This window comes from Dipodomys spectabilis, unplaced genomic scaffold (genome assembly GCF_019054845.1).
Source record: "Dipodomys spectabilis isolate Male_0828 unplaced genomic scaffold, ASM1905484v1 ptg000197l, whole genome shotgun sequence".
Classification (NCBI taxonomy): domain Eukaryota; kingdom Metazoa; phylum Chordata; class Mammalia; order Rodentia; family Heteromyidae; genus Dipodomys; species Dipodomys spectabilis.
Genome location: NW_024870874.1, coordinates 16,857,249 through 16,879,283, shown reverse-complemented (window position 1 = coordinate 16,879,283; position 22,035 = coordinate 16,857,249). Strand labels below are relative to the sequence as shown.

At 40.3% G+C, this 22,035-nt stretch overlaps 1 protein-coding gene across 3 annotated transcripts in view; it reads left to right on the top strand.

Annotated features, from left to right (window-relative positions):
- The first annotated feature begins 1,492 nt into the window (after window positions 1–1,492).
- The window catches only part of Cep41 (centrosomal protein 41), a 47,185-nt gene continuing 26,642 nt past the window's right edge, over window positions 1,493–22,035 (top strand). For 2 of the 3 annotated variants that reach the window (XM_042696071.1, XM_042696068.1), the window contains exons 1-2: window positions 1,493–1,600; window positions 15,866–15,929. In XM_042696071.1, coding sequence (XP_042552005.1) covers window positions 1,568–1,600; window positions 15,866–15,929 — 97 coding nt within the window. In that variant the 5' untranslated portion in view covers window positions 1,493–1,567. The remainder of the gene's footprint in view (window positions 1,601–15,865; window positions 15,930–22,035) is intronic. The other variant, XM_042696070.1, reaches the window with a different exon arrangement.

Below are 22,035 nucleotides of genomic sequence, written 5' to 3'. Positions count from 1 at the left end.
AACCACAGTGACTGCTGAGGTCAATTGACCTGATGTTTCCACATTCTCTGGAACAAAAGAACAACTATTAAAGAAGTAAACTAAATCATTAAAGAATGGAAGTTGCATAGGCTATTGTATTTTACACTTTCTGTTCTTTGGTTGTTTGACCATCTGTAACGTGATGAATGCAGTTACCCATTGACTCAATCCTCCAAGTTAAAAAAATTAGTCATCCTTGATGCTTTCCTGTTCCTTGTCCCTTCATCTCTTCTCATGTATGTAACTATTAGTTTACCTACGTATATCTTAAGATCTTTATTTCTTCTCCAAATCTCCTCATAGTTTAGTCTCTTACCTCTCTCCTTTCTCTTATTTATTCACAATCTCCATGATCATCTATCCACAAGCTATAGCAGATAAGCATACATTCCAAACAGTAATGTGTTCGAAGCTTCTGCTTGCTATGCTAAGAACAGCACTGGGTGGGTTGCTGAAGGCCTAGGGAGTGAGAGACCATGTTATTGAATAGGTCATCTGTACAGACCCTGAAGTAACTCAGATGGATGCTATTAGTCAAGAGAGGCAGTGCATATGAACAACCCAGGGTAACCTTTCTCCATTCCTGGAAAAACAACTTAGAGCAAAGGACAAAGGGTTACTGTGTTGTTCCTTCCCTGTAAAAGGATATAATTTTGATGGATTTGGTGGGACATTTAGGAGCCAAGTCAAACTGTGTGTGTAATTGTTTTGTAAAGGTGCTAGGATTTAATTTTCAGATCTGGAATGAGAACAGGTGGTGGCTGGTGGCAGGAGTCACAATGGTTTCCATGACAACGGGATTGGGTTATAGTCATCTTTCCATCCTCCACAAATCCACTGCAGCTTTTCTCATAAGGTGCTTATTAAATACTTGTTAAATGAATGATGAACCACTGAACGGTGTGTGTGCTTGGCAATTAAGGCTGCCGTGGTTTAGCTAGACTAAAAGCTTTTAAAGCAACAATAATTACTGTATTTACACATGCTAGTTTGCATAATTTGCATAATAACTTAACCTGAAAATAAGAAACTATATATTCTCATTGCTGCTGATCAACCGTGGCCCATATGGTATCCTCTATTGTGAAAAAGGTAGCTCTGGTGTTTGGCTAGAATGGCCTTAAATGGAGATTGAGGGAAGGGAAGGGTTACCTATGCAGTATTTGTGCTATTACCTTGGTTATTTGTCCTCCCAGCCCTTCCCCCTTTCCTGAGTTCTGCGCAGGCGCAAGACCCCCCACTCCCACCCCCGCCGTCCTCTCCTCTTCCCGCGCGGAGGCTGGAGCCAGCCGCCCAGGCCCAGAGCACAAAAGGCAAAGCTAGCGGGCGTCCCGCATTGCCCTTGGTAACCATTGACCGGCGTCTCGTTCTCCTCGAACCCTGCGCTAAGACAGTAAACGAGCTCCCCATTGGCTGGCTAGAGAGAACTGGCCAATCGGAAAAGAGATCATAAGGAGGCGGTTGAGCTAGATTGTGGTGGTTAGGAAGCTAGGGTTAGAGGCAACTCGTGAGGCTAGAAACCCGAGCGTGGTCGGTTGGAGCAAATATGTCTGTCCGGAGGCACATTGGGAATCCTGAGGTGAGGGCCAGGTCCGGACCCGAGAGGTGGAGGGGGAGCGGGCGCACCGGAACAGGCGCCACGTGGGCAGGGACGAGCCGCCAGCAACTTCCGCCACCCGGAAGGCGGGAAGTGGCCGGCGTGGGGAGGGGTCCGAGGCAGGGCCCGGGTCGGGCCCGGCCGGGGCTCCGGGCAGCTCCGCGTCCCGCCTCCGCCGGTGGCCGGCCGGCTTTCCTCAGGGAAGGACCCGAAGCCGGTTTTGTCGCTGGGAGGAGCTTCACAGTGGAGCAGTGACAGTTGAGAAACAACAACAAAAAGGAACCTCTGAACACCAATGGAAAGGAAAAAGGGAGCTGTCAGTTTTGAGGGTGGGGAGATCCAGAAGAGAACAACAAGCAGACCAAGTGAATTGGAAAGGGGGTAAAATGGGACGCTAGAGTTAGTGGCTTTCCATGGGACCTCTGAACAGATCTCCTCACCCATAGCCCCCTGCAAAGCCCTCCGCCCTGTGGGAAGTTCAGCCTAGTGAGGGAGACCTCCAAGTAGGTTTGAATACAGTAGTGCTAGGGAAACCTAGGACCCTACCCAGAGCGTGAGAGAAGGCTCCTGGACATGGCAAGGCCGTGCATTAGTCAGGTGCACAAGCATCTCAGGTAGAAGAGCTGGAGCTAAGATGTGCGAACGCTGCAGACTTCCCAACTGAGAAAGAAGAGTTGCGAGAGAACTTAGCTTTTTGTACCAAACATCAGCTGTACCTGCCCCATTTCCTGTTGGATGCTTTGTTGAGAAAGTTGTAAGACTGAGGGTTGCCTGGGCAGGAAAGCACCATGATCGATTAGCCAGGCCTAAACACTCCATCATCTCACTTTTAAGTCCAGTTCATAGACATACAGGATCGAATGATAGGCACCTGATGCTGGGATGGCAGAGGGAAGCAATAAGAAGATGTCAGTCAAAGGGGACAAAGTTTCCGTTACGACTAAATGTTTTTGGAGAGGATCCAGTGCTTAGGGCTAGCATTCTACCCTCTGAGCCACATATCCAACACTTTTTTGTTTTAGTTATTTTTCAAGTCATGTCTCACATTTGGACTACTATCCCACAACAGGGCTTGGACTACAATCCTACAACCTAAACCTTCCAAGCAGGTGGGATTGCAGGCATCATCCACTGTGCTTAGTGCTTGGACAACTAAAATTCTTAGATCTATTGTACAACAGGATGGTTCCAGTTAATATTTTGTATATTCCAGAACATCCGAGTACATTTCAAATTCTTCATCATAAAAAGTGGGTTGATAGAATCTTAATTAGTTTTAATCATTCCACATTTTGTATGTGTATTACATTGTGTCTTATAAATACAATTTTGGATTGTTAAGTAAAATGATGTTAAAGATTTATGAGAGTTGGATAGATAGGTGTAAAGTGACTAAATCTTAAAAATAACCCGTGCCAAAGAGAGCCAGAGATGTGGCTTGGTGGTAGAGCACTACCCTAGCATGAGTCCCTGAGTTCAACCCTCCCCCAAATATTCAGGAAGGTTATTTATTTATTTATTTATTTTTGGGTCCAGTGATGGGGCCTGAACTCTGGGCCTGGGCACTGTCCCTAGCTCTTCAGCTTAAGGCTAGCACTCTATCACTTGAGCCACAGCGCCACTTCTGGCTTTTTTCTTTTTGCTTATATGGTGCTGAGGAATCGAACTCAGGGCCTTATGCATGCAAGGCAAGTGCTCTATCACTGAGCCACCTTCCCAGCCCCAGGACGGTTTCATTTTGGTACTAGGAACTCAAGACCTCACACTTGCTAGACACTTGGTTAGCCACTTTAGTTGAGCCATATTCCCAGCCCCTATCCTCTTTTTGATGACTTACTGACTTTTCCCAGCTAGTATCAAACTCCAGATCCTCCTGCCTTCCAAATAGTTGGGATTACATGTGTGTGCCACCATGCTCTGCTAGAGTTCAAGACAATTTTGAAGAGTTTAAGTGAAGGAGAGAACAGTTCTAGATTTGCATTTTAGGTATAATTGGAGCCAGATTGTGGTGGATGGATTTGGGAAAGCTGGGGTTAGAGATTGGGAGATTAGTTAGGTGATTACTTTGACACCAAGATCATGGAACCAGGAACAGACTTGAGAAGAAATATTTGGGGTGTGAAGCAAGACCATTATTAGCTTTGAGATATGACTGTGATGGATTATGTTTCCTATTTGGACTATTTAATGAGATTGAGAATATGTGCAAAAGAGGATAAAGAACTGCCAGAAATATAGGACAAGAAATGATATCCTTGTGTGTTTGGTTATACATTGTGTTCTAGACAGAGAGATGCTTGGTTTAGTCTATGTTTAAGTGGAGCATAATTTCTTGGGAAAGAGCACATAAGAAGTATATTTAAAAATATATGCTTAAAATGCTAGTCATACCTAAAATGTTATAATTCCAACTTCACATTATTTTTTGCCTCTGAGTTTGGCCCAGTGTGCAATTTTTGGTTGTAAATCATCAGCATCTTGGAACCGTCGCTCTGTGGTTTTGTAGTAGCCAGTGTTGTTATGGAGAAAGAAGTCCAAAGCCCTTCTGTTGGATTGTGACTGGTAGAATCAAGGAAGCTTATAGAATATTTTTATTTCCATTGTTAGCATATTTCACAAAGGTATTCCTTGGTGTAATCAGTGGATACCAGAAACTGGATCTTTAGTCTGTAAAATTTTCTGGAGTTACTTAGTTGTTGATTTTCCTCCTCCCATTTTCTCCATCCACTGTTTTTTGTTTGTTTTTGGTTGTAATAGGGTTTGAACTTAGGACGTTGCCCTTACTAGGCAAGTGCCAATCTCCCATTTAAGCTACACCCCCAGTTCTTTAAGTTCCTTATTTATACATCTATATAACTTGTTCTCTTATTTTCTTCAATATTACCTTTTATTTTTCATTGTCTTTTTGCTGTCTTTGGCTTTGTTTTCTAATCCATTTATTGTTTCAATTTTCTGCCATCATAATTGTAATTTTTAAGAGCTGTTTTTGTTCATATCTTTTTTTAAAAACTTTATTTTAAGGTAAGTATAGATTTGCAAGAGGTGGCAAAAATAATACAGAGGTCCTGTGTGTCCAGCCAGTTTTTCCCAGTGATTATATTTTTATCTAAAGTACAATATGACAACTAGAAAATTGAAGTTTGTACAAAGTGTGCATAATTCTAGGCCATTTTATCACTGATATAGGTCATATGATCAAAGGTTTGCATATTTGTAGATCTGCACACATAGTACCTACTCCACTATAACATATATCTCCTTCCTTAGGCTAGCCTTCCTAGTCACACCTAGTCACACTTTCTTCCCTCTTACCAGCCTGACCTCTGGCAACCACAAATGTGTTCTCCATCTCTCTAATTTTGTCACTTAAAAAATGTTGCATAAATTGAATCATCCATTATATGACTTTTTTTTTTTTTTTGTCGGTTGTGGGGCTTGAACTCTGGGCTTGGGTGCTGTCCCTGTGCTCTTCAGCTCAAGGTGAGCACTCTACCTCTTGAGCCACAGCACCACTTCCAGTTTTCTAGTTGTTTATTGGCAGAGTCTCACAGTTTCCTGCATGGGCTGGCTTTGAACCGTGATCCTCAGATCTCAGCCTCCTGAGTAGCTAGGATTACAGGCGTGAGCCACAGGCACCTGGCGACTTTTTTTTTTAACTCACCCTGGGGCTTGAACTTTGGGCCTGAACACTGTCTGTGAGCTTTTGTGCTCAAGTGTAGCGTTCCACCACTTGAACTACAACTCCCCTTTTGGCTTTTTGGGTAGTTTTTAGTGGAGATAAGTGTCTCATGGACTTTCCTGCCTGTGTTGGATTCAAACCATGAACCTCAGATCTCAGTATCCTGAGTAGCTAGGATTAAAGGCGTGAGCCATCAGTGCCCAGTTTGAGAATGGCTTTTTTCCTAATCAGAATAATATCCTTGAGACACAGCCAAGTTGTTGAGAGTAGTGCTAATCCATTGATTCTTACTGCTGATTGGTATTCTGTTGTGTGGATGTACTAGTTTATTTGTGCATTCCCTGTTACAGGACACTTTGGTTGCTTTCAGTTTGAGATATTACAAATATAGATTAAAAACACTTAGGTACAGCTTTTCATGTGGGCTTTGGTTTTATTTCTATGGGATTGACACTGTGAGTGCAGAGGATTTCCATCTACCTTTACTGTAGACTTTATGAATAGTTCAGACTTTTTTTCCATAGCACTATTTGTAATTTTTCCAGTTACCTTAAAAAAACTTTATATATTGCATGGAGAAATATGTGCATGTGTCTATGCATGGGTAGAGAGAGAAAAAATTATATAACAGTTTTGTCTTACATAAATGTTAAATGTAACAATGTTATGTATCTGTGTTTGGCTTGCTTGTTTACACTTGTTTACACTTGCTTGTATGTCTTAAGAGATTTTTCCATGTCAGAGAGATAAAGCTCAGCTAAATTATATTCTTTTGACTATTACCTGAGTCCTTGGTATGGTTATATTACAGTTGTGTTCTTTGCTTGTGTGTCTATGTGCCAGTCCTGGGGCATTTTTGCTCAAGTCTAGCACTCAAGTTAGTACACTCAGGCTAGCACAGAGCTCTGCTTCTGGCTTATTGGTGGTTAATTGGAGATAAGAGGCTCACAGACTTTCCTGCTTGAGCTGGCTTTGAACTATGATTCTCAGATCAGTCTGCTGAATAGCTAGGATTATAGGTGTGAGCCACCAGCGACTAGGTACATGTTATTTTTTTATTTTCTAGCTATATTAGACTTCAGCTGTACAAATGAATTGATATGATTGAGTTATTCATAATTTGTAGTTCAAGGCAGTTTTGGTTCTTATGGATTTTAGCCTCAGTCTTGTCTCTGCACCATAGTTATCACCCCATATTTAATGTAGATATTTCTAAGTAAGTGATATATATATATATATATATATATATATATATATATATATATATAGTTGGTCGTGGGGCTTGAACTCTGGGCTTGGGCACTGTCCCTCAGCTCTTCAGTTCAAGGCAAGTGCTCTTAGATATTACCTTGTGTGTTGAAACATTTTAGAAAAATACTATCATGCTGTATGTCATTACCATTAGCTTTTAACATTCAAATGACGCATGAGATCCATCCACAGCAGTAGATATGTCTAGTTGAAACTTTTAAACTGTAGTAATGCAGCATATGAGTACTCCATAATTTATCTGTCTCTTTGTGGTGGTTATATAGCTTTTTTTATGTGTGTGTGTGCCAGTCTTGGTGTTTGAACTCAGGGCCTATATGCTGTCCTTGAGCTTTTTTTGCTAAAGGTTAGTGCTGTACCACATGATCCACTCCTGAATATTACATATGTGAACCAATGGTACCTGGTTCTAGCTTGTGTTTTTTTTGTTTTGTTTTGTTGTTTTTGTTTTTTGTTTTGCCAGTCCTGGGGCTTGAACCCAGGGCCTGGACACTGTCCTTGAGCTGCTTTTGCTCAAGTCTAGCACTCTACCACTTAAGCCACAGTGCTACTTCTGGCTTTTTGTGTTTATGTGGTACTGAGGAATTGAACCGAGGGCTTCATGCATGCTAGGCAAGCAGTCTACCACAAAGTCACATTCCCAGCCTCTAGCTTGTTTTTGACTGTTTGCTATTATAAACACTAATGCAGTGAACATACTTTTTTCAAGAGTTTTGAAAGCGCTTTGTGTATTTGATATACTAGGTCTTTGTTGGATCTGTGGTTTGCAAAAATTCCTTCTTGTCTGTAGCTTGTCTTTCCATCCTATTAACACAGTCTTTATAGAGGAAAATATCTAATTCTTTTCTTTTCTTTTTGAATTTTATTGGTAACAGCTTTATTGATACATAATTCATGTACCATAAATTCACCCATTTAAAGCATACAATTAAATGGTTTCAGAATTGTCATAGAGTTGTATGTCATTATTACAATTTTAGCATGTTGTCATTACCCCCAGAAAGAAACCCTACAACCTCCAGTCTTGGCAGCCATGAATCTATTCTCTGACTCTAGATTTAATTTTTTTGGGTACATTTCATAAAGGAGTCATGCAATATATGTGTGTGTGTGGGGGGGGGTATTTTGTGCCTTCTTTAAGTTTAGATAATGTGTTAAAGGCTCATCTGAGTTTTTGTTTATTTGGTTTTTGTTGTTTGCTGGTGTTGGAGCTTAAACTCCAGGCCTCTGAATTTCACTCTGCCTTTCTGCTCATGACTGTTACCCTACCATTTGTGCCATGTCTCCTCTTCTAGCTTTTTGCTGGTTACTTGGGAATAACCAGGTTGGCTTCAAACTGCCATTCTAAATCTCAGCCTCCTGAGTAGCTAGGATTACAGGCTCATCTGTTTTTATCATGTATCAGTACTTTACTCCTCTTATTGTGGAGTAATACTCCAACATCAACATATGAATATGTGTCTTTTATTTATCCATTCTTCTATTGGACATTTGGGTTATCTCTATATTGAGGCTATTATGAATAATGCTACTAAGAATATTCATAAGCAGGTTTTTTTTCCCTAATGGTGCCAAGACCCAGGAATGAAACAATGAATGATAGTTATTGAAAATGTTTTTTTCAGCTTCCACCAAATGTTTGTTTTTCTTTTTGTTGTGCTGGAGATGATATATTAGTTAGCTTAGACTATCTTAACAAAATACCACAAACTGGGAGGCCTAAGCAACAAAAAATGTATTTTTTATAACGCTGGAGGCTGAAAGTCCAGAAGCTGCTGCTTCCGTTTTAGGTGGGGAACTCTAGTGAGGCATGAAGGGAGAGACAGTGCAGGGTGTCTCTTCTTAATAAGGACATTAATCCTATTTGATAGGGATAAGGCTCTCAGACTTGTAATCCTTAGTTGTTGATTTGTGAAGGTTTTTGTTTTGTTTTTGTTTTGACAATACTGGTGTTTGAACTCAGGGCCTGGGGCTTGCTATGTAGACACTCTGCCACTCAAGCCACACTCCTTTATTGATGTAATTATTTTTCAAATAAGGTGTTGCATTTGCCCAGGGCTCACTTCTGACTGAGATTCTTCCATTTATGTACCCTACTTGGCTTATTGATTGAGATAGAAGTCTCACTTTTTGTCCATGCTCGCCTTGAACCACGATCTTCACTCTCCACTTCTCAAGATAATATACACTTTTAGTGAAGTCGTATTGAGGTTTTGAGAGGGGCAAAATTTGATGTGTTTGTTCAGTCACCTGTAATTATTGTTTTACTTGTTTGTTTTCTGGCAAACTGAGAAGAACATACCAGAAACCTCATCTGTATTGCCCATTCCTGATACATAGTATTTATTGAATGATCAAGTGGATATGTGTCTAAAGCTAGCTGGGAGGAGTAGTCAAGGTTAAATGTTGAATATTTGAAAATCAGAAGCCTATAAATGAAAATAAGCCCATGTATGCCCAAGAGAACCTATTGGTTGAGAAGGTGGAATTCTGGGGGGAACATAGTCATCAAGGGGCTGCCAGAGAAATGAGCCATGTATCTAAAGGATTCTAACAAACAGACATCACTGAAGCCAGGCAAGTGGAATCCTAAGACAATGAAGAAAGATGAAATAAGTGAGGGACTGACAAGTGTCTATTATATTCTGTGAATAGGGGATCTTCAGTGTTTTGGGAAGCTGTGACAGGAACTTTCGTAGTATGGTGGGGGGACAGTAATCCTTGCACTGGATTCATGAGTAAGGTATAGATGTGCAGTGTAGATTTTTTTTCTGTTATTGTTGATGTTGTTCCTAAAGAAAAAAGGTAGGATGGTGTTCCAATTCCATACTGATTTGTAATAAGTCACTACCACAGTTAGTGGCTTAAAACAACAGAAATCTTCATTTGATTATTATCTCTCATGGTTCTAAACTCAGCTCAGTAAGATTCTCACATGGAATCTATCCATCTGTGGCTGGGGCTAACTGCCTCCTACAAATGGCCTTTTCCGTGTGACTTGGCCTTTCTCATATGCCATGCCTGAGTTCTAGCAGCAACTATCCCAAGAAAAGCAGGTAAAGGCCATACTGCCTTTAACCACCTAGCCTTAGAAGTCCTACAGGGTCACTTGTGCCACAGTCCAGGCCCACCTGATTCTGGAGAGGTACACCATCGTACCCTTGTTGGGAGGAATGAAATGCCACAGATGGGACATTTTCTTGTGGCCATCTTGAAAAATATGGCTCTGCATGTAAAATGCGTATTTGCCATTAATGAAACAGGGCTGAATTAAAACTCATTGAAGAAAAGAAAAGGGCCCCTTTAAAATACTTACTATTAAATATAAGATTCCTTAAAACTGACATCCATTCCCTTTATTTATAGACTTTCTCTTTGGCAGTAAAGGAGATAAAAAGAGGGATTCTGAACCAAATATATAGTAAATTAAATATCTTTTGACTGTGTGTTATCATCACATATTGCAGTAGAAATACAATCTTGTGAATCTTATTTTGAAAGAGGTGGGAAGTCAGAAAAACCATTCATTTTGAATGATCTGTGATTTCAGACAATCTCTCTCTCTCTCTCTCTCTCTCTCTCTCTTTCTTTTTTTTGTGATCTTCCTTCAAAAAAAAAAAATCCCATCCTGGACTTCCCCATCTTTCTCCTTCTCTACCATCCATGCACTCTATCAATATACAAATTAGTGATGTGTCCAATGCTATCGTGATTGTGACCCCCAGCTCAGTATTTTTAGTCCTTGCTACTGCTAAAGTGTAGTCTAGGCCCCTCAGACCATATTCAGGCTTCTCCAGTTGAAGCCCTCTCTCCATTTAGTCTTACTGTACAAGCTTCCAGGTATACAAGTGGTTCTTAAGGTTTCAGGGATTTGGGCTGGGAAGATGGCTCAGTGGTAGAGTGCTTCCCTTGCATGCCTTGAGGCCCTGGGTTCGATTCCTTAGCACCACATTAGCAAAAAGAAAAAAGCCGGAAGTGGCGCTGTGGCTCAAGTGGTAGAGCGCTAGCCTTGAGCTGAAGAGCTGAGGGACAGTGCCCAGGCCCAGAGTTCAGGCCCCACAACTGGACCCCCCCCCCCCAAAAAAAAAAAGGTTTCAAGGATTTGAAAATGTGGTGAAAGCCAAGAGCCCATTGCAGAGAAAAATGTATATCTAAATTTACTTGTAGTTCTATGGGTCTCAAGAACCTCCTGAAATCCATCAGTGAAGCCCATATGAAGAACTGGGGGTGCAATATACAATGTTTATGGGTTATGTTGATGTTGATGTCTGTGCTGCCCCAGTGGCACCAGCATGAGCTGTACAGTTTGCTTGGGTCTTCTTTTTGTCTTCTTTCTTCTTCTGCCTTCGCAGAGTTGCTTAGGCTGGCCTTAGACTCACAGTCCTCCTAATGCTTCAGAGTAGCTGGGTTTACAGGCATGAGCCTGGCTTCAGATCTTTCTTTGGCAGTAGTATGGTTGAATCTGGGACAAGACTTCATAACAGTTATACAGATGTACAGGGCACAGCTCTGTCCCAAGAACAGGGAGTGAGAAGTTCTAATGGTACAAGGAGTGGTAAAATGCAGACAGGGAAGAGATATTTATCTAGTTAGGGACTTCAGAGGAGGTTTCCCAAAAGATAAGTTTGTGTTGAGCTTGGAAGTCAGTACAAGTTGAATAGTTGGACTAGGAAGGGTATATAGGGAGGATATTATCTCTGGGGCCTCCCTAGAGGATATAGTCTTCTAAGGGCTATTGACATTTCTGGTTCTCACAGAGCCTGTAATAATGCACAAATGAGAATTTTCTCAACTTCCTTATTATGAGTACCTTCTTGATTTTTAAGTATTTATCCAAATTCCCCCCTCCCTAAAAAAAAATCTGGGCTCTGGGGAATGTCCGGCACATGGGCCATATAAGGCCCATAAAATCATTTGGTACATGATAGGATAAAAACATCTGCTTCTAGTTGGCTTTACATGCCCTTCTACAGTCCGTCTGCTTATATTAACAATTTTGTATAGTCCTTGAATATTATTATAAATACCCAAATGGCCCTTGGCAGAATAAAAGTTTCCCTGCCCCTCCAAGAATCTCAATATCTCTCTTGTCCCCTCTAATTCCTTCCCCTCTCTTCTCTTCCCCTCCCCTCGCTTCCCCTTCCTTCTTTTCTCCTATCTTCCCGCTCTCCAAACAAAACAGACAATAGAGAGTCCCTCAGCAACTGCCTGAAAGGAAAACCGCAATGAGGGTCAGCCTTCTTACAATCCTGTTCTTTTCTTCCTTCCTCCCTTCTCTTGCACACAACCTGCTGTTTTTTTGCTTCTGTCCTTGTCCATTTCCTCTAACTGCTTCCATCCTGGCCATCAACAATGCCCTGCTTTGCTAAATCCAAATACACTTTCCTGTTCTCTTACTTGACCTGCATTCCTGTTTGCCTGTCCATTCTTGACCTCTTGTTCTCAGACATGACAGCATTGTTCCCTGTTGACTGCTGCCTTCTTCCTGCAGTTTTTCTCAGATTTTCTGACCCACTTTTTTGAGGCTTCTTCTGAGTCTCTACCCAGGTGCCTCTTCTTCACCTGATCTACAGTGTTGAGGCTTTTCATCTCCGTCTACATTGTATCCTGGAGTATTGTGGTCATTCCCATAGCATTATCTCTCTTTGTCCCCCCCAGGCCAGCTCTTTCTTGAGTTCCAGGTCCGTATAGCCAGCTGGACACTTGCATTTTAGATAAACCACCCAACCTGTTTTGTACTTGATGTGCCCTGAATTATATGTATCACTTTTTCCTCATATGCTTTCTCTTTCAGTTTTTTTTTGGGGGGGCATGGTGCCACTTTTACAGTCATCTGTGGATAATTATATTGATTTCACACTTTACATTGGTTTCTGCAAACTGTCTTTTCTGCTTCCTCTCTCCTGCCACTTAGTACTTCAGATCCTCTTCATGCCACAGCCTTTTATCTGGCTTTATTTCCTCCTTTCTTGAATGTGATCATATTGCTGCCAGAGTAATCTTCCTAAAACAGAAATATAATGTCATCATTCATGCCTAAACCTTTAATGGGGGTTTCTCAACTTCAGCATTATTCACATTCAGGCTGTTTCTTTGTTGAAGGGGTCTGTCCTGCATCCCATGTCTCTAGCTACAAGATGCTAGTAGCAACCTCCACCCTACAGTTGTGATAACCCCAAATGTCTACAGACTTTGACAAATGTCTTATAGGCTTAAAGTTGGCAATATTGTATCATGCTTGAGATCCACTCATCAATAGGACAAAATGGAAGTGGTCTGAGCATGGCCACAAGGCCCTTTGTGACCTGTCTGCCTCTCCAGCATCATTCATGCCTACCTTGCCCCACACCAGCGCTATCCATATACCAGTTACTGCCAGATTCCTTGAAGTTGTCTATGCTTTCTCTAGTCTCCAGGCTTTTTCTATATTTTTCTCTCTGCCGGACTCTGTATCGCCCAATCATGTCTCTTGACTTTCAAAAATCTCAATGGCCTTCAGAACTGAGCTCATCAGACACCTTTAGAAAACAGTTCTTGCTACTCAGTGTGCATTTGGTACCAGTCTTCAGTTCCCACCACAGCCCTACTTCCTTGTCCATGTTTATCTTGCAGTCTGCCATCTGATTTTTAACTCTTCTCCCACAGGAACCAACTCCTAGTAGGTCCTCAGTAATAAACATCAACTGAGTGGTGGTTGGTGTTCAATACATCTTCATTGAACAAATGAATAATCTTCCTTGAAACAGCTCCTTTTCCCAGTCCCTTTACTCTCCACCATTCCCCTCTGTTTATGTCATTGAAAGCAAGCCAGCCAGTCATTAGGTCAAGAGGCAATCACCTCAACAGCAAGAATTTAAGAAGGAAGTGTAGTCCTTCCATAAAACCCATGGTGCTCTGCTGGCGGTGGAACACAAACAGCTTTCCATTGTGGTTGGTCCCAGAAAGTCTGGAGTAAGAAATTGAACTGAAATGGGAACAAGCCAGAGAAACACTACATTTTTCTCCCGCACCATATGGATTTCTCATTAGTCCATGTAAGGGAAAAGCGGGGGCGGGAGGGCTCAGGCGCGCAGCTGTCCACACCCTCTCCCCTCATCATTCTGCCGCCACCACACCTGGTCCCCAGAGACACCCTCACTTCTTAGCTATTTTGGCTTAGGTAAGGACAAATCCCCTTGGTTCAGCAGAGACTAGCCTGGAATTTTTCAAAAGAGGCTTTGCTAGGGAACTGGCGGGAAAACCAAAACAAAAGCTTGAAAACAGGAAATAGGGTATAGAAATGATAAAAAATACAGTGTGCCAAAAAAAGAAAATCTGTCAGCTTCAGATAACTGAATCTAGTATCACTTTTCTTTGATTCAGTTTACTGTTCGTTTCATTTTACCTTGCTATTGTCTTACCCTACAATCTGCCTTTGCAGTTTTTGTATATTTTTCTTCTCTCACTTCAGAATCATCTCCAACCTCTGGAGAAGGATTAAGATTAATTTTGTAGTCATTTTCTCTTACAGACAGCAGGTTAGTGATCAGAATGGGAAGTGCCATTTCCATCTTTTTTCAAACATAAAACACAATTGAAGAACCAGTGCTAAGTGGTCATAAGAAACGTTTTATCTTCCTGGTGTGAAGTGAAATTTTCAGGCAACAAATTAAAATTCAGTGTTTTAATAACAGCATAAAGAACTGACCTTTCTACGTAGGTTCCCCCCCCCCCCCTGTTTTACCTTTTAGATATTAAGGTAGCAGATGGTGGGATTAGGGCAAAGCCCAATAGTAGAACATTTGCCTAGCATGTGTGAGGCCCTCAATTTGATCTCCACCGCTGCCCCCTCCAAAAACAAAAACGTAGCAGATGGTTTATGTTCTTATGTAGTAGGTAAAAAAAAAAAAATACAAACTTCATCCTGGACAAAATTCTTTTTTTAAAAAAATAGCAGATGTTAATTGTGAGGTTTGACTTTGTGTTTTTTTCTTCTTTCCATCCTTGGCAAAATTAAAAGTTGATAACTCTGTAGGTGTAAAACATAGAAGAATTCTAGGCTATTTTTATACTTTATAGATCATTTGAAGAGGTATTTTGATATGTAATTTTTTTTTGCAGTCCTCCCAAGAGGGCAATTACTATTTTCCAAGGCAAGTGTTGTACTTTTTGGTTAAGTTTGGAGCTATCGCCTAAGGAACCAAATAATTGTAGTATAATTCCAATTTTTTCATTTGTAGACTAATTAGCAATAAATATACTTAGCATATAGTAGGTCCATGTTGAATACAAATCTAAGAAAGTCATTATTTCTCCCTTTTAAGAAAATTCTCCACCAGGAACAAAGATCTAGAAGTAGAAACAGGATAGACAGGGAGCCCAGGGAGAAAATGTACCTGATTCTACAGAAGAAATATTTTGTCCAAGTTGAGAAAAAGTATTCTAGGCAGGCATCTGGAAAAACTGGACATATTATAGAGGGACATTCTGTGCCACTTCAACATGGGAACGTGTGCAGAAGATAAAATTGGAAAGGGAGTACCCAGTTTTCATCTTGTATTCCATAGCTACCAGTACTTAACATATATGATTTTTATATTTGTAAGTCAGAAAAAAAAGCAAGAAAGCTATATGTTACAATGCCTTTGTGCTTATAGCCTTTCCTCCCTTAATGGATTTTACATTCACCATAAGAATTTACTGTCTTGTGATTGGATTCAGAGACTCAACTTGCCTTAAGCTGGAGATGAGCCTCAGCTGCCACAAGAGCAGATGCCACAGCAGTGACATCTGTAGAGCTCAATGTGAGAGCCTGCCAGGCTCAACATCTGTAGCATCTGGGCCTGCCTGCCATGTTTTTAGGAGAGCTATAGATAAAATCTGGAAGTGTCCTGAGGAGATGGTCTAGAAGCTCATTAAGATCATGATTAAAAAGAGAGATAGGACAACATCCTTTTTTGTTTTAATAAATTTCTTTATGTTGGGTTGCAGTGGTAGACTGGAAAAACTGGAGGGAGATCAATTTTAAATTCGTAGTGAGAGATCATTTTTTAAAGAATTTTTTTTCCTTATCACATATTGCTCTGAGATTTTGATTTTTAAAAAAAGTATTTTGACAGAAACTAGGTAACTGTCTTCCTGTAAGGAAGTGCCATTGTGAAGAGTCATGATCTAAAGGACAGCTGGCTCTCTAGCACTCATCTTTTCAGTTTGTGATAATTTAGCATTTGTTGCCTTTTTTTTAAAGTATCTGATACTCACCTGACTGCCACCCTTACCTTATATTAACCTGTTTAATTTTGAATTTTCTCATTTTGTAGTATCTGACCAAAAGGATACCACAGAATCCAAAATATCAGCATGTCAAATCAAGACTGGACACTGGTGAGTAAAGTTAGAAGATTTAAAAAATTGTCCAAAAGCTTATTACTGACGAGGAGTAGACTATCAAGCTTGATACAAAACACAGATAGCGTTTTCTTATTATCTTGCCCAGTCTCTCAGGGCTCAAATTCATCTTCAGACGTCATTTTTCATGCCAGGGGCTGGTGACTCATGCCTATAATCCTAGCTACTCTGAAGGCTGAGATCTGAGGATCGCAGTTCAAAGCCAGCCTAAGTAGGAAAGTCCGTAAGACTCATCTCCAATTACCTACCAGAAAACCAGAAGTGGTACTGTGGTTTAAAGTGGTAGCGTGCTAGCCTTGAACAAAAGAGCTCAAGGACAGCATCTAGACCCCTAGTTCAAGCCCCATGACTGACAAAAAAAAAAAAAAAGTTTTCAGATTATCAGTAAAAAAAATTTGTATTCACATAATTTAGATTATTCCTAAATAATCAAAATATAGAAATAATAGAAATTAAAGAAATGAAATCCCAAGAATTGAAACCATTACTCTCTAAGTGAAGGGCTGATTCTAAAGAAATATCAGGTCATTTATTTTGGATACCTCAAATATATTCCTTCAGAGTGACTGTAGTAGATTACACAAGGGCCTGTTTGTTCAGTTCACTGTGGATTGTGGCTTTTACAATTAAAGATCTTCAGTTCAAGTGGATGCAGACTGACTTGACTGAGTAACTACAGTGCCAGACAAAATTTAATTAGTGCTTCAGTCAGGTGAAAGCCAGTTCCCATGCTATTCACATCTCTCAGTGTGGCCATAAGGACGCTGTCCAGATCCTAGTAGATTTGCAGTCTCGTGAAGTTTGGATTGTTTGTTTTGTTTTTTTTTTTTTTTTAGTCTTTTAAAGGCTTCTGTGCAAAATCAATCTGGCTAAGATGGTTTTGCTGGTGTATTGAGGGACTCTCTGTTTTACAGTACTGAACTTTCCACCAGTGCTTCAAGACAGAGGAAAGGAAAGGAGAGTGTTGCCTTTGTTTTAATCATAATATTTATTTTCTCTTTCTGTTTTTCCAGTCTCCTTCAAAGGCATTGTTTTCCATCAATAACATAGACAAATTGAATGTATCACTTTTGCAGATAGTATTTCTTGATATCTTCCTTTAAAACCTTTTCCTGCCATACAGATATTTATCCTTGCAAATATCCTGTTTGATGGGCAGATGAAAATATTATCAGTGTTTTAGAGGAAGAGGAAATTGTAGCCAGGAGATTTTGTGATTTAGTTGAGTTCAATAAAGGAGATAAAACTAGGATTGCTTTCAGGGTGAGGAATTAATCCTGAAGAGCAGGTGCAGCTCAGTGTACTGTCTCTTAGTCTGTTCTGCCCTGTCTTTCCCCTCATCTTTCTTTATTCTGCCACAACTATCAGCAACTCCATCTGCACCCAGATCCCTCTTAATTGCGACCTTTGAAAGATGTGATTCTGGGAAGTACACAGCTCAACTTAAAGTTCCAAAGTCTATATATGATTTTTAAAGGGAACCATAAAAGTGAATTTCATTTGCAACCTTTACACCTCCTTGCAGTGACACATTTTAAGTCTTTAAATGCTTGGGATATATATCTTCATGGTGGAGTACTTGCCTAGTATGTGTGGGGCCTGGGTTTGATACCTAACATTACAAAAATAATGAAAGGAATTCTAGGTAGTCTTTGCCTGGTTTCCCACAATGGCAACCTCTTATAAAACTATACTGCCCCAGTCAAAATTGTGATATTGACATTGATACATAGTTCATAGTATAGAACACTTTGGTAACCACAAGGATTCCTTATGCTGTCTTTTGCTAGTCATGTCTGTTTTCTTTCTCTAACCTCCAGAATCTTTTATGTTCTCACTTCTATCACTGTCATTTCACAAATTGTATGTATAAGGAATCATACAGTGTATATCCTTTGAGATTGGTTTGTGTGTTTGTTTTGCTTCTGCAGGTGGAACCTACAGCATATCACTAGTTTGTTTCTTTGTATTACTGGCTAGTGTTCCCTGTATTAGGGAATTCCAGATCTTTCAACTGTTACCCATTTACCTGTTGAATGATATTATCTTATTTCCACTTTGGGCTATTACAAATAGAAGCGATATAAAAATTCATGTAAATATCTTTGTGTGCACATGAATCTTTCATTTCTCTGGAGCACAGTCCCTGGATCAAATGGCAGTTTGGTTATATAGTTGTTGTTGTTTTAAAGAAACTGCCCAATTATTTTCCACAGTGGCTGTACTATTTTACATTGCCATCAGCAATGGATGGCATCTACCATTTCTTTGCATCCTTTGTGAATTTGGGGTTATCATCTTTTTTGTTGTTGTTGTTGTTGTTATTTTTAGCCATTCAGATAGAGATATAGTGATAGATCACTGAAGTTTTAAACTTCCCTCATGGCAGCTCATGAACATCTTCATATGTGATTTGTTTTCTGTTCTGCCTTCTTTGGAGAAATGACTATTCATGTATTTGCCTATTGTAATTGAATTGTTTACCTTTTTACTGTTGAATTTTGACAGTTTCTTATATTTATTTGCTATTAGCTAATTACTGAGATATGTAGTGTGCAAGTATTTCAATAAATACTTGAATAAAAGAGATAAGTCATCTTCTCTAAGAGGATCTTTTCAAGAACCAAAGTTTTCATTTTTATCAGTACTTCCTTTTAGGGATCATGATTCTATTTTTAATTTTAAAAACTAATTCCCTACCCTATGTCTCAATGATATTTTTCTGTAATAACTTTTTTCTTTCTTTTTTCCCTTTAACTCAGGGCTTCATGTTTTCTTTTTTTTTTTTTTGGGTCTGGTCGTGGGGTCTGAACTCTGGACCTGGGTGCTGTTCCTCAGCTCTTCAGCTCAAGGCTAGCACTCTACCACTTGAGCCACAGCGCCACTTCTGGCTTTTTTCTTTTTGCTTATGTGGTGCTGAGGAGTCGAACCCAGGGCCTCAGGCATGCAAGGCAAGCGCTCTACCACTGAGCCACCTTCCCAGCCCCAGAGCTTCATGTTTTCTATGCTACCACCTGACCCATTTCTCCTTTGTGGTCTGGTTTTTGAGGTAGGATCTTTCTTTTTGTCCTGGCTGGCCTGTGCTGAAATCCTCCTATTTATGCTTCCTGCTGTATCTGGGATGACAAGTGCATATTACCACGCCTGGCCTTTTTTCTGTTGAGAGGAGATCTTGTAAACTTTTTTTCCTGGATTGTCTTGGAACCATGGTCTTCTTTATTTCAGTCTCCCACATAGGTGGGATAGTGGAAATGTACCACTGTACCTAGCTAGGGGTTGAGATAGAATCGCAGGAACTTTTTGCCTATGCAAATAACAATAATAATAGTAATAATAATTCTTCTCACTTTTTCTTTACAAAAGTACTTTAGCTATTCTAATTCATTTTCTTTACCTAATAACAGAATATTCTTACTTAGATTTACAGATCTTGCTATGATTTTGATAGGAGTCATTTATCATTCTGGGAAGAATTGACATCTTTACTATGCTAAGAACTATTCATCTGTTTTCTGTCTCTGTGGACCTGCCTATCGTGGGCAATCATATAAGTGGACTCATACAATAGATAGCCTTTGTACCTACTCCTTTTACTTAATGTACTGCTTCCAGTGTTCATCTACATTGTAGCTTGCATCTGTTATTCATTCCTTTTTATTGCCAAATAATATTCTGTTTTCAAAATCTTCCATATTTTGTTTGTGTACTCATGAGTTGACGGACATTTGGATTGTTTACACTTTCTGACCATAGTACTTCTGAGAGCATCAGTATATACAAGTCTTCCATGTGAACATGTGTTTTTAGTTGCCTTGGGTATATACTGAGGAGCTGAGTTGCTGGTCATATGGTATTCCATGTTTAATTTTTTGAGAAGCTGCCAAACCATTTTCCAAAATAGCCACACTACTTTACATTCCCATCAGCAGTGTGGGAGAGCTCTCTTCCCCCACATCCTTGCTAATGGTGGCTGTTGTCTGTCATTTTGATCCTAGTCACCATTGTGGGTGTGAAATAGTGTCTTATTATGATTTTGATCAGCATGTTCCTAATGACTATTGATGTCAAGCACCTTTTAATGTGCTTCCCAGCATTAATCTCTGTGGAGAAATGTCCATTCAGATCTTTTGCTTATTCTTAACTTGGGCTATTTTTATTGTAAGCATTTTGTATTTTATTGTGGATACTAGACCCTTATCAGAAATATGATTTGTGAGCATTTTCTCCCATTTTGTGGGTTGTTCAAGGTTTTTGTTGTACTTAACTGGAGCAGTAAAGTACATCTATCTATCTTCCCCAGAAGTGAAAGTCTCCCCTAACAAATTTTGTAATAGCTTTTGGAAGGGTGAAGCGTATCTTGCTGCTTTAAAGCCCAAAAGTATTTTAAAGTCAGCGTGCAAGAGAAATCTCATTCTAGTGTTTGCTTTTTTGTGTATGTTTCAAATTTAGAGCAAGATCTTCTTGTCATATTGCGTTCCCACACAATTTTGTGACTTACTTGGTGTAAAGCACCTTTGGTTGATACGCTAAGATAACAGAGCACATCAGCCTTTAGGGACCAACAGGGCCTGGGGCAACCTGGACCGAGTGCTTTTTCTAGATGTTATCATTGCCATGTGTACCACAGGGGGAAAAGTTTGAGGGATCGTGGTTAAGAAAACCCACAAGAGACCTCAGAATCCAAGTGCTACAGAGAGGTTCTCTCTCCTGCAGGTTTCAAAGCTATGTGGTCAGAGCAGTAGAAATGGATGCAGAAATCTGTGTGCGGTTCCCATTTCTTTTCTTTTTTGGGGGGGTCCGGTCGTGGGGCCTGAACTCTGGGCCTGGGCGCTGTCCCTCAACTCTTCAGCTCAAGGCTAGTGTCTACCATTTGAGTCACAGCACCACTTCCGGCTTTTTTCTTATGTGGTGCTGAGGAATCGAACCCAGGGCCTCATGCATGCAAGGCAAGTGCTCTACCACTGAGCCACCTTCCCAGCCCCCTTTCGTTCCCATTTCTAAGCTAAATACATTAATCTTTTCCTACCAAACCAACCTTTCTCTGAGCTATTCAGAGTTAAACACAAAAATTCATGAATTCCATGATAGTGCATCTGCATCCAACTCACCTTCTACTGAATTCTACAAAGACTGATACCCTGCTGCTACATAAAGATTATTGTTTGTTTCCATACTTCTGATTCTACTTCTCATGCTGTAACTAATGCTGTGACTAAATTCCAGCATTACTTTAAATTACTTTGAACTTGTAGCATTTCTTTTGTTCTATATTCCTGAACACACCTTACAAACATCTACAGTTGCCAGACTGTGCCAGGAGTGCATTATGCTTCTGGTATTATGCTGGCATTCAGTCAGCCACCACTACTGGTTCTTGTATATTCTCCAGGTTTTCCAGCACTCTCTGGGGTTCTAGGCTGGCACTCTACCGCATTATCGTGTGTGTGTGTGTGTGTGTGTGTGTGTGTGTGTGTGTGTGTGTGTGTGTGTGTGTGTGTCCATACTGGAGCTCTCAGGACCTCATTGTTCTTGCTTTTTTGTTGTTGTTGTTGGGTTTTTTTTTCCCCTCAAAACTGGTGTATGCCATTTGAGCCATACCTCCACTTACGGCTTTTTTCCCCCCTGTTTAATCAGAGATAAGACTCTTACACATTTGTATACCTGTATATCCTCAGATCTCAGCCTCCTGAGTAGTAGGCATGATCCAACAGTACCCATCTTCACATGATCTTCTAATCTTTTTTCTTTTTGGTGGTACTAGGATTTGAACTTAGGTACTCATGCTTACTAGGCTGGCACTTGAGCCACAACCCAGCCCTCTGTGGGTTTCTGTTCTTCCACACTGAGCTTCACTGCAGGATGGTTAAAACCAAACCACAAGCCACTTCCTTATTAGTCCCTTCTATTCTTGTTGGCCATATTACACTCTCACTTGGTCTGTAGTAAGTCCAGTTTTACATTTCTTTAACTTCTCAAATTCTTCCCAATGACTTGTACTTAGTCTTTTCTAGCCTATTGTAATTTTTGTAGAAATCGACTTCCTTTTGTTATCTCTGTACAAACTAATCATTTCCATTTTTCT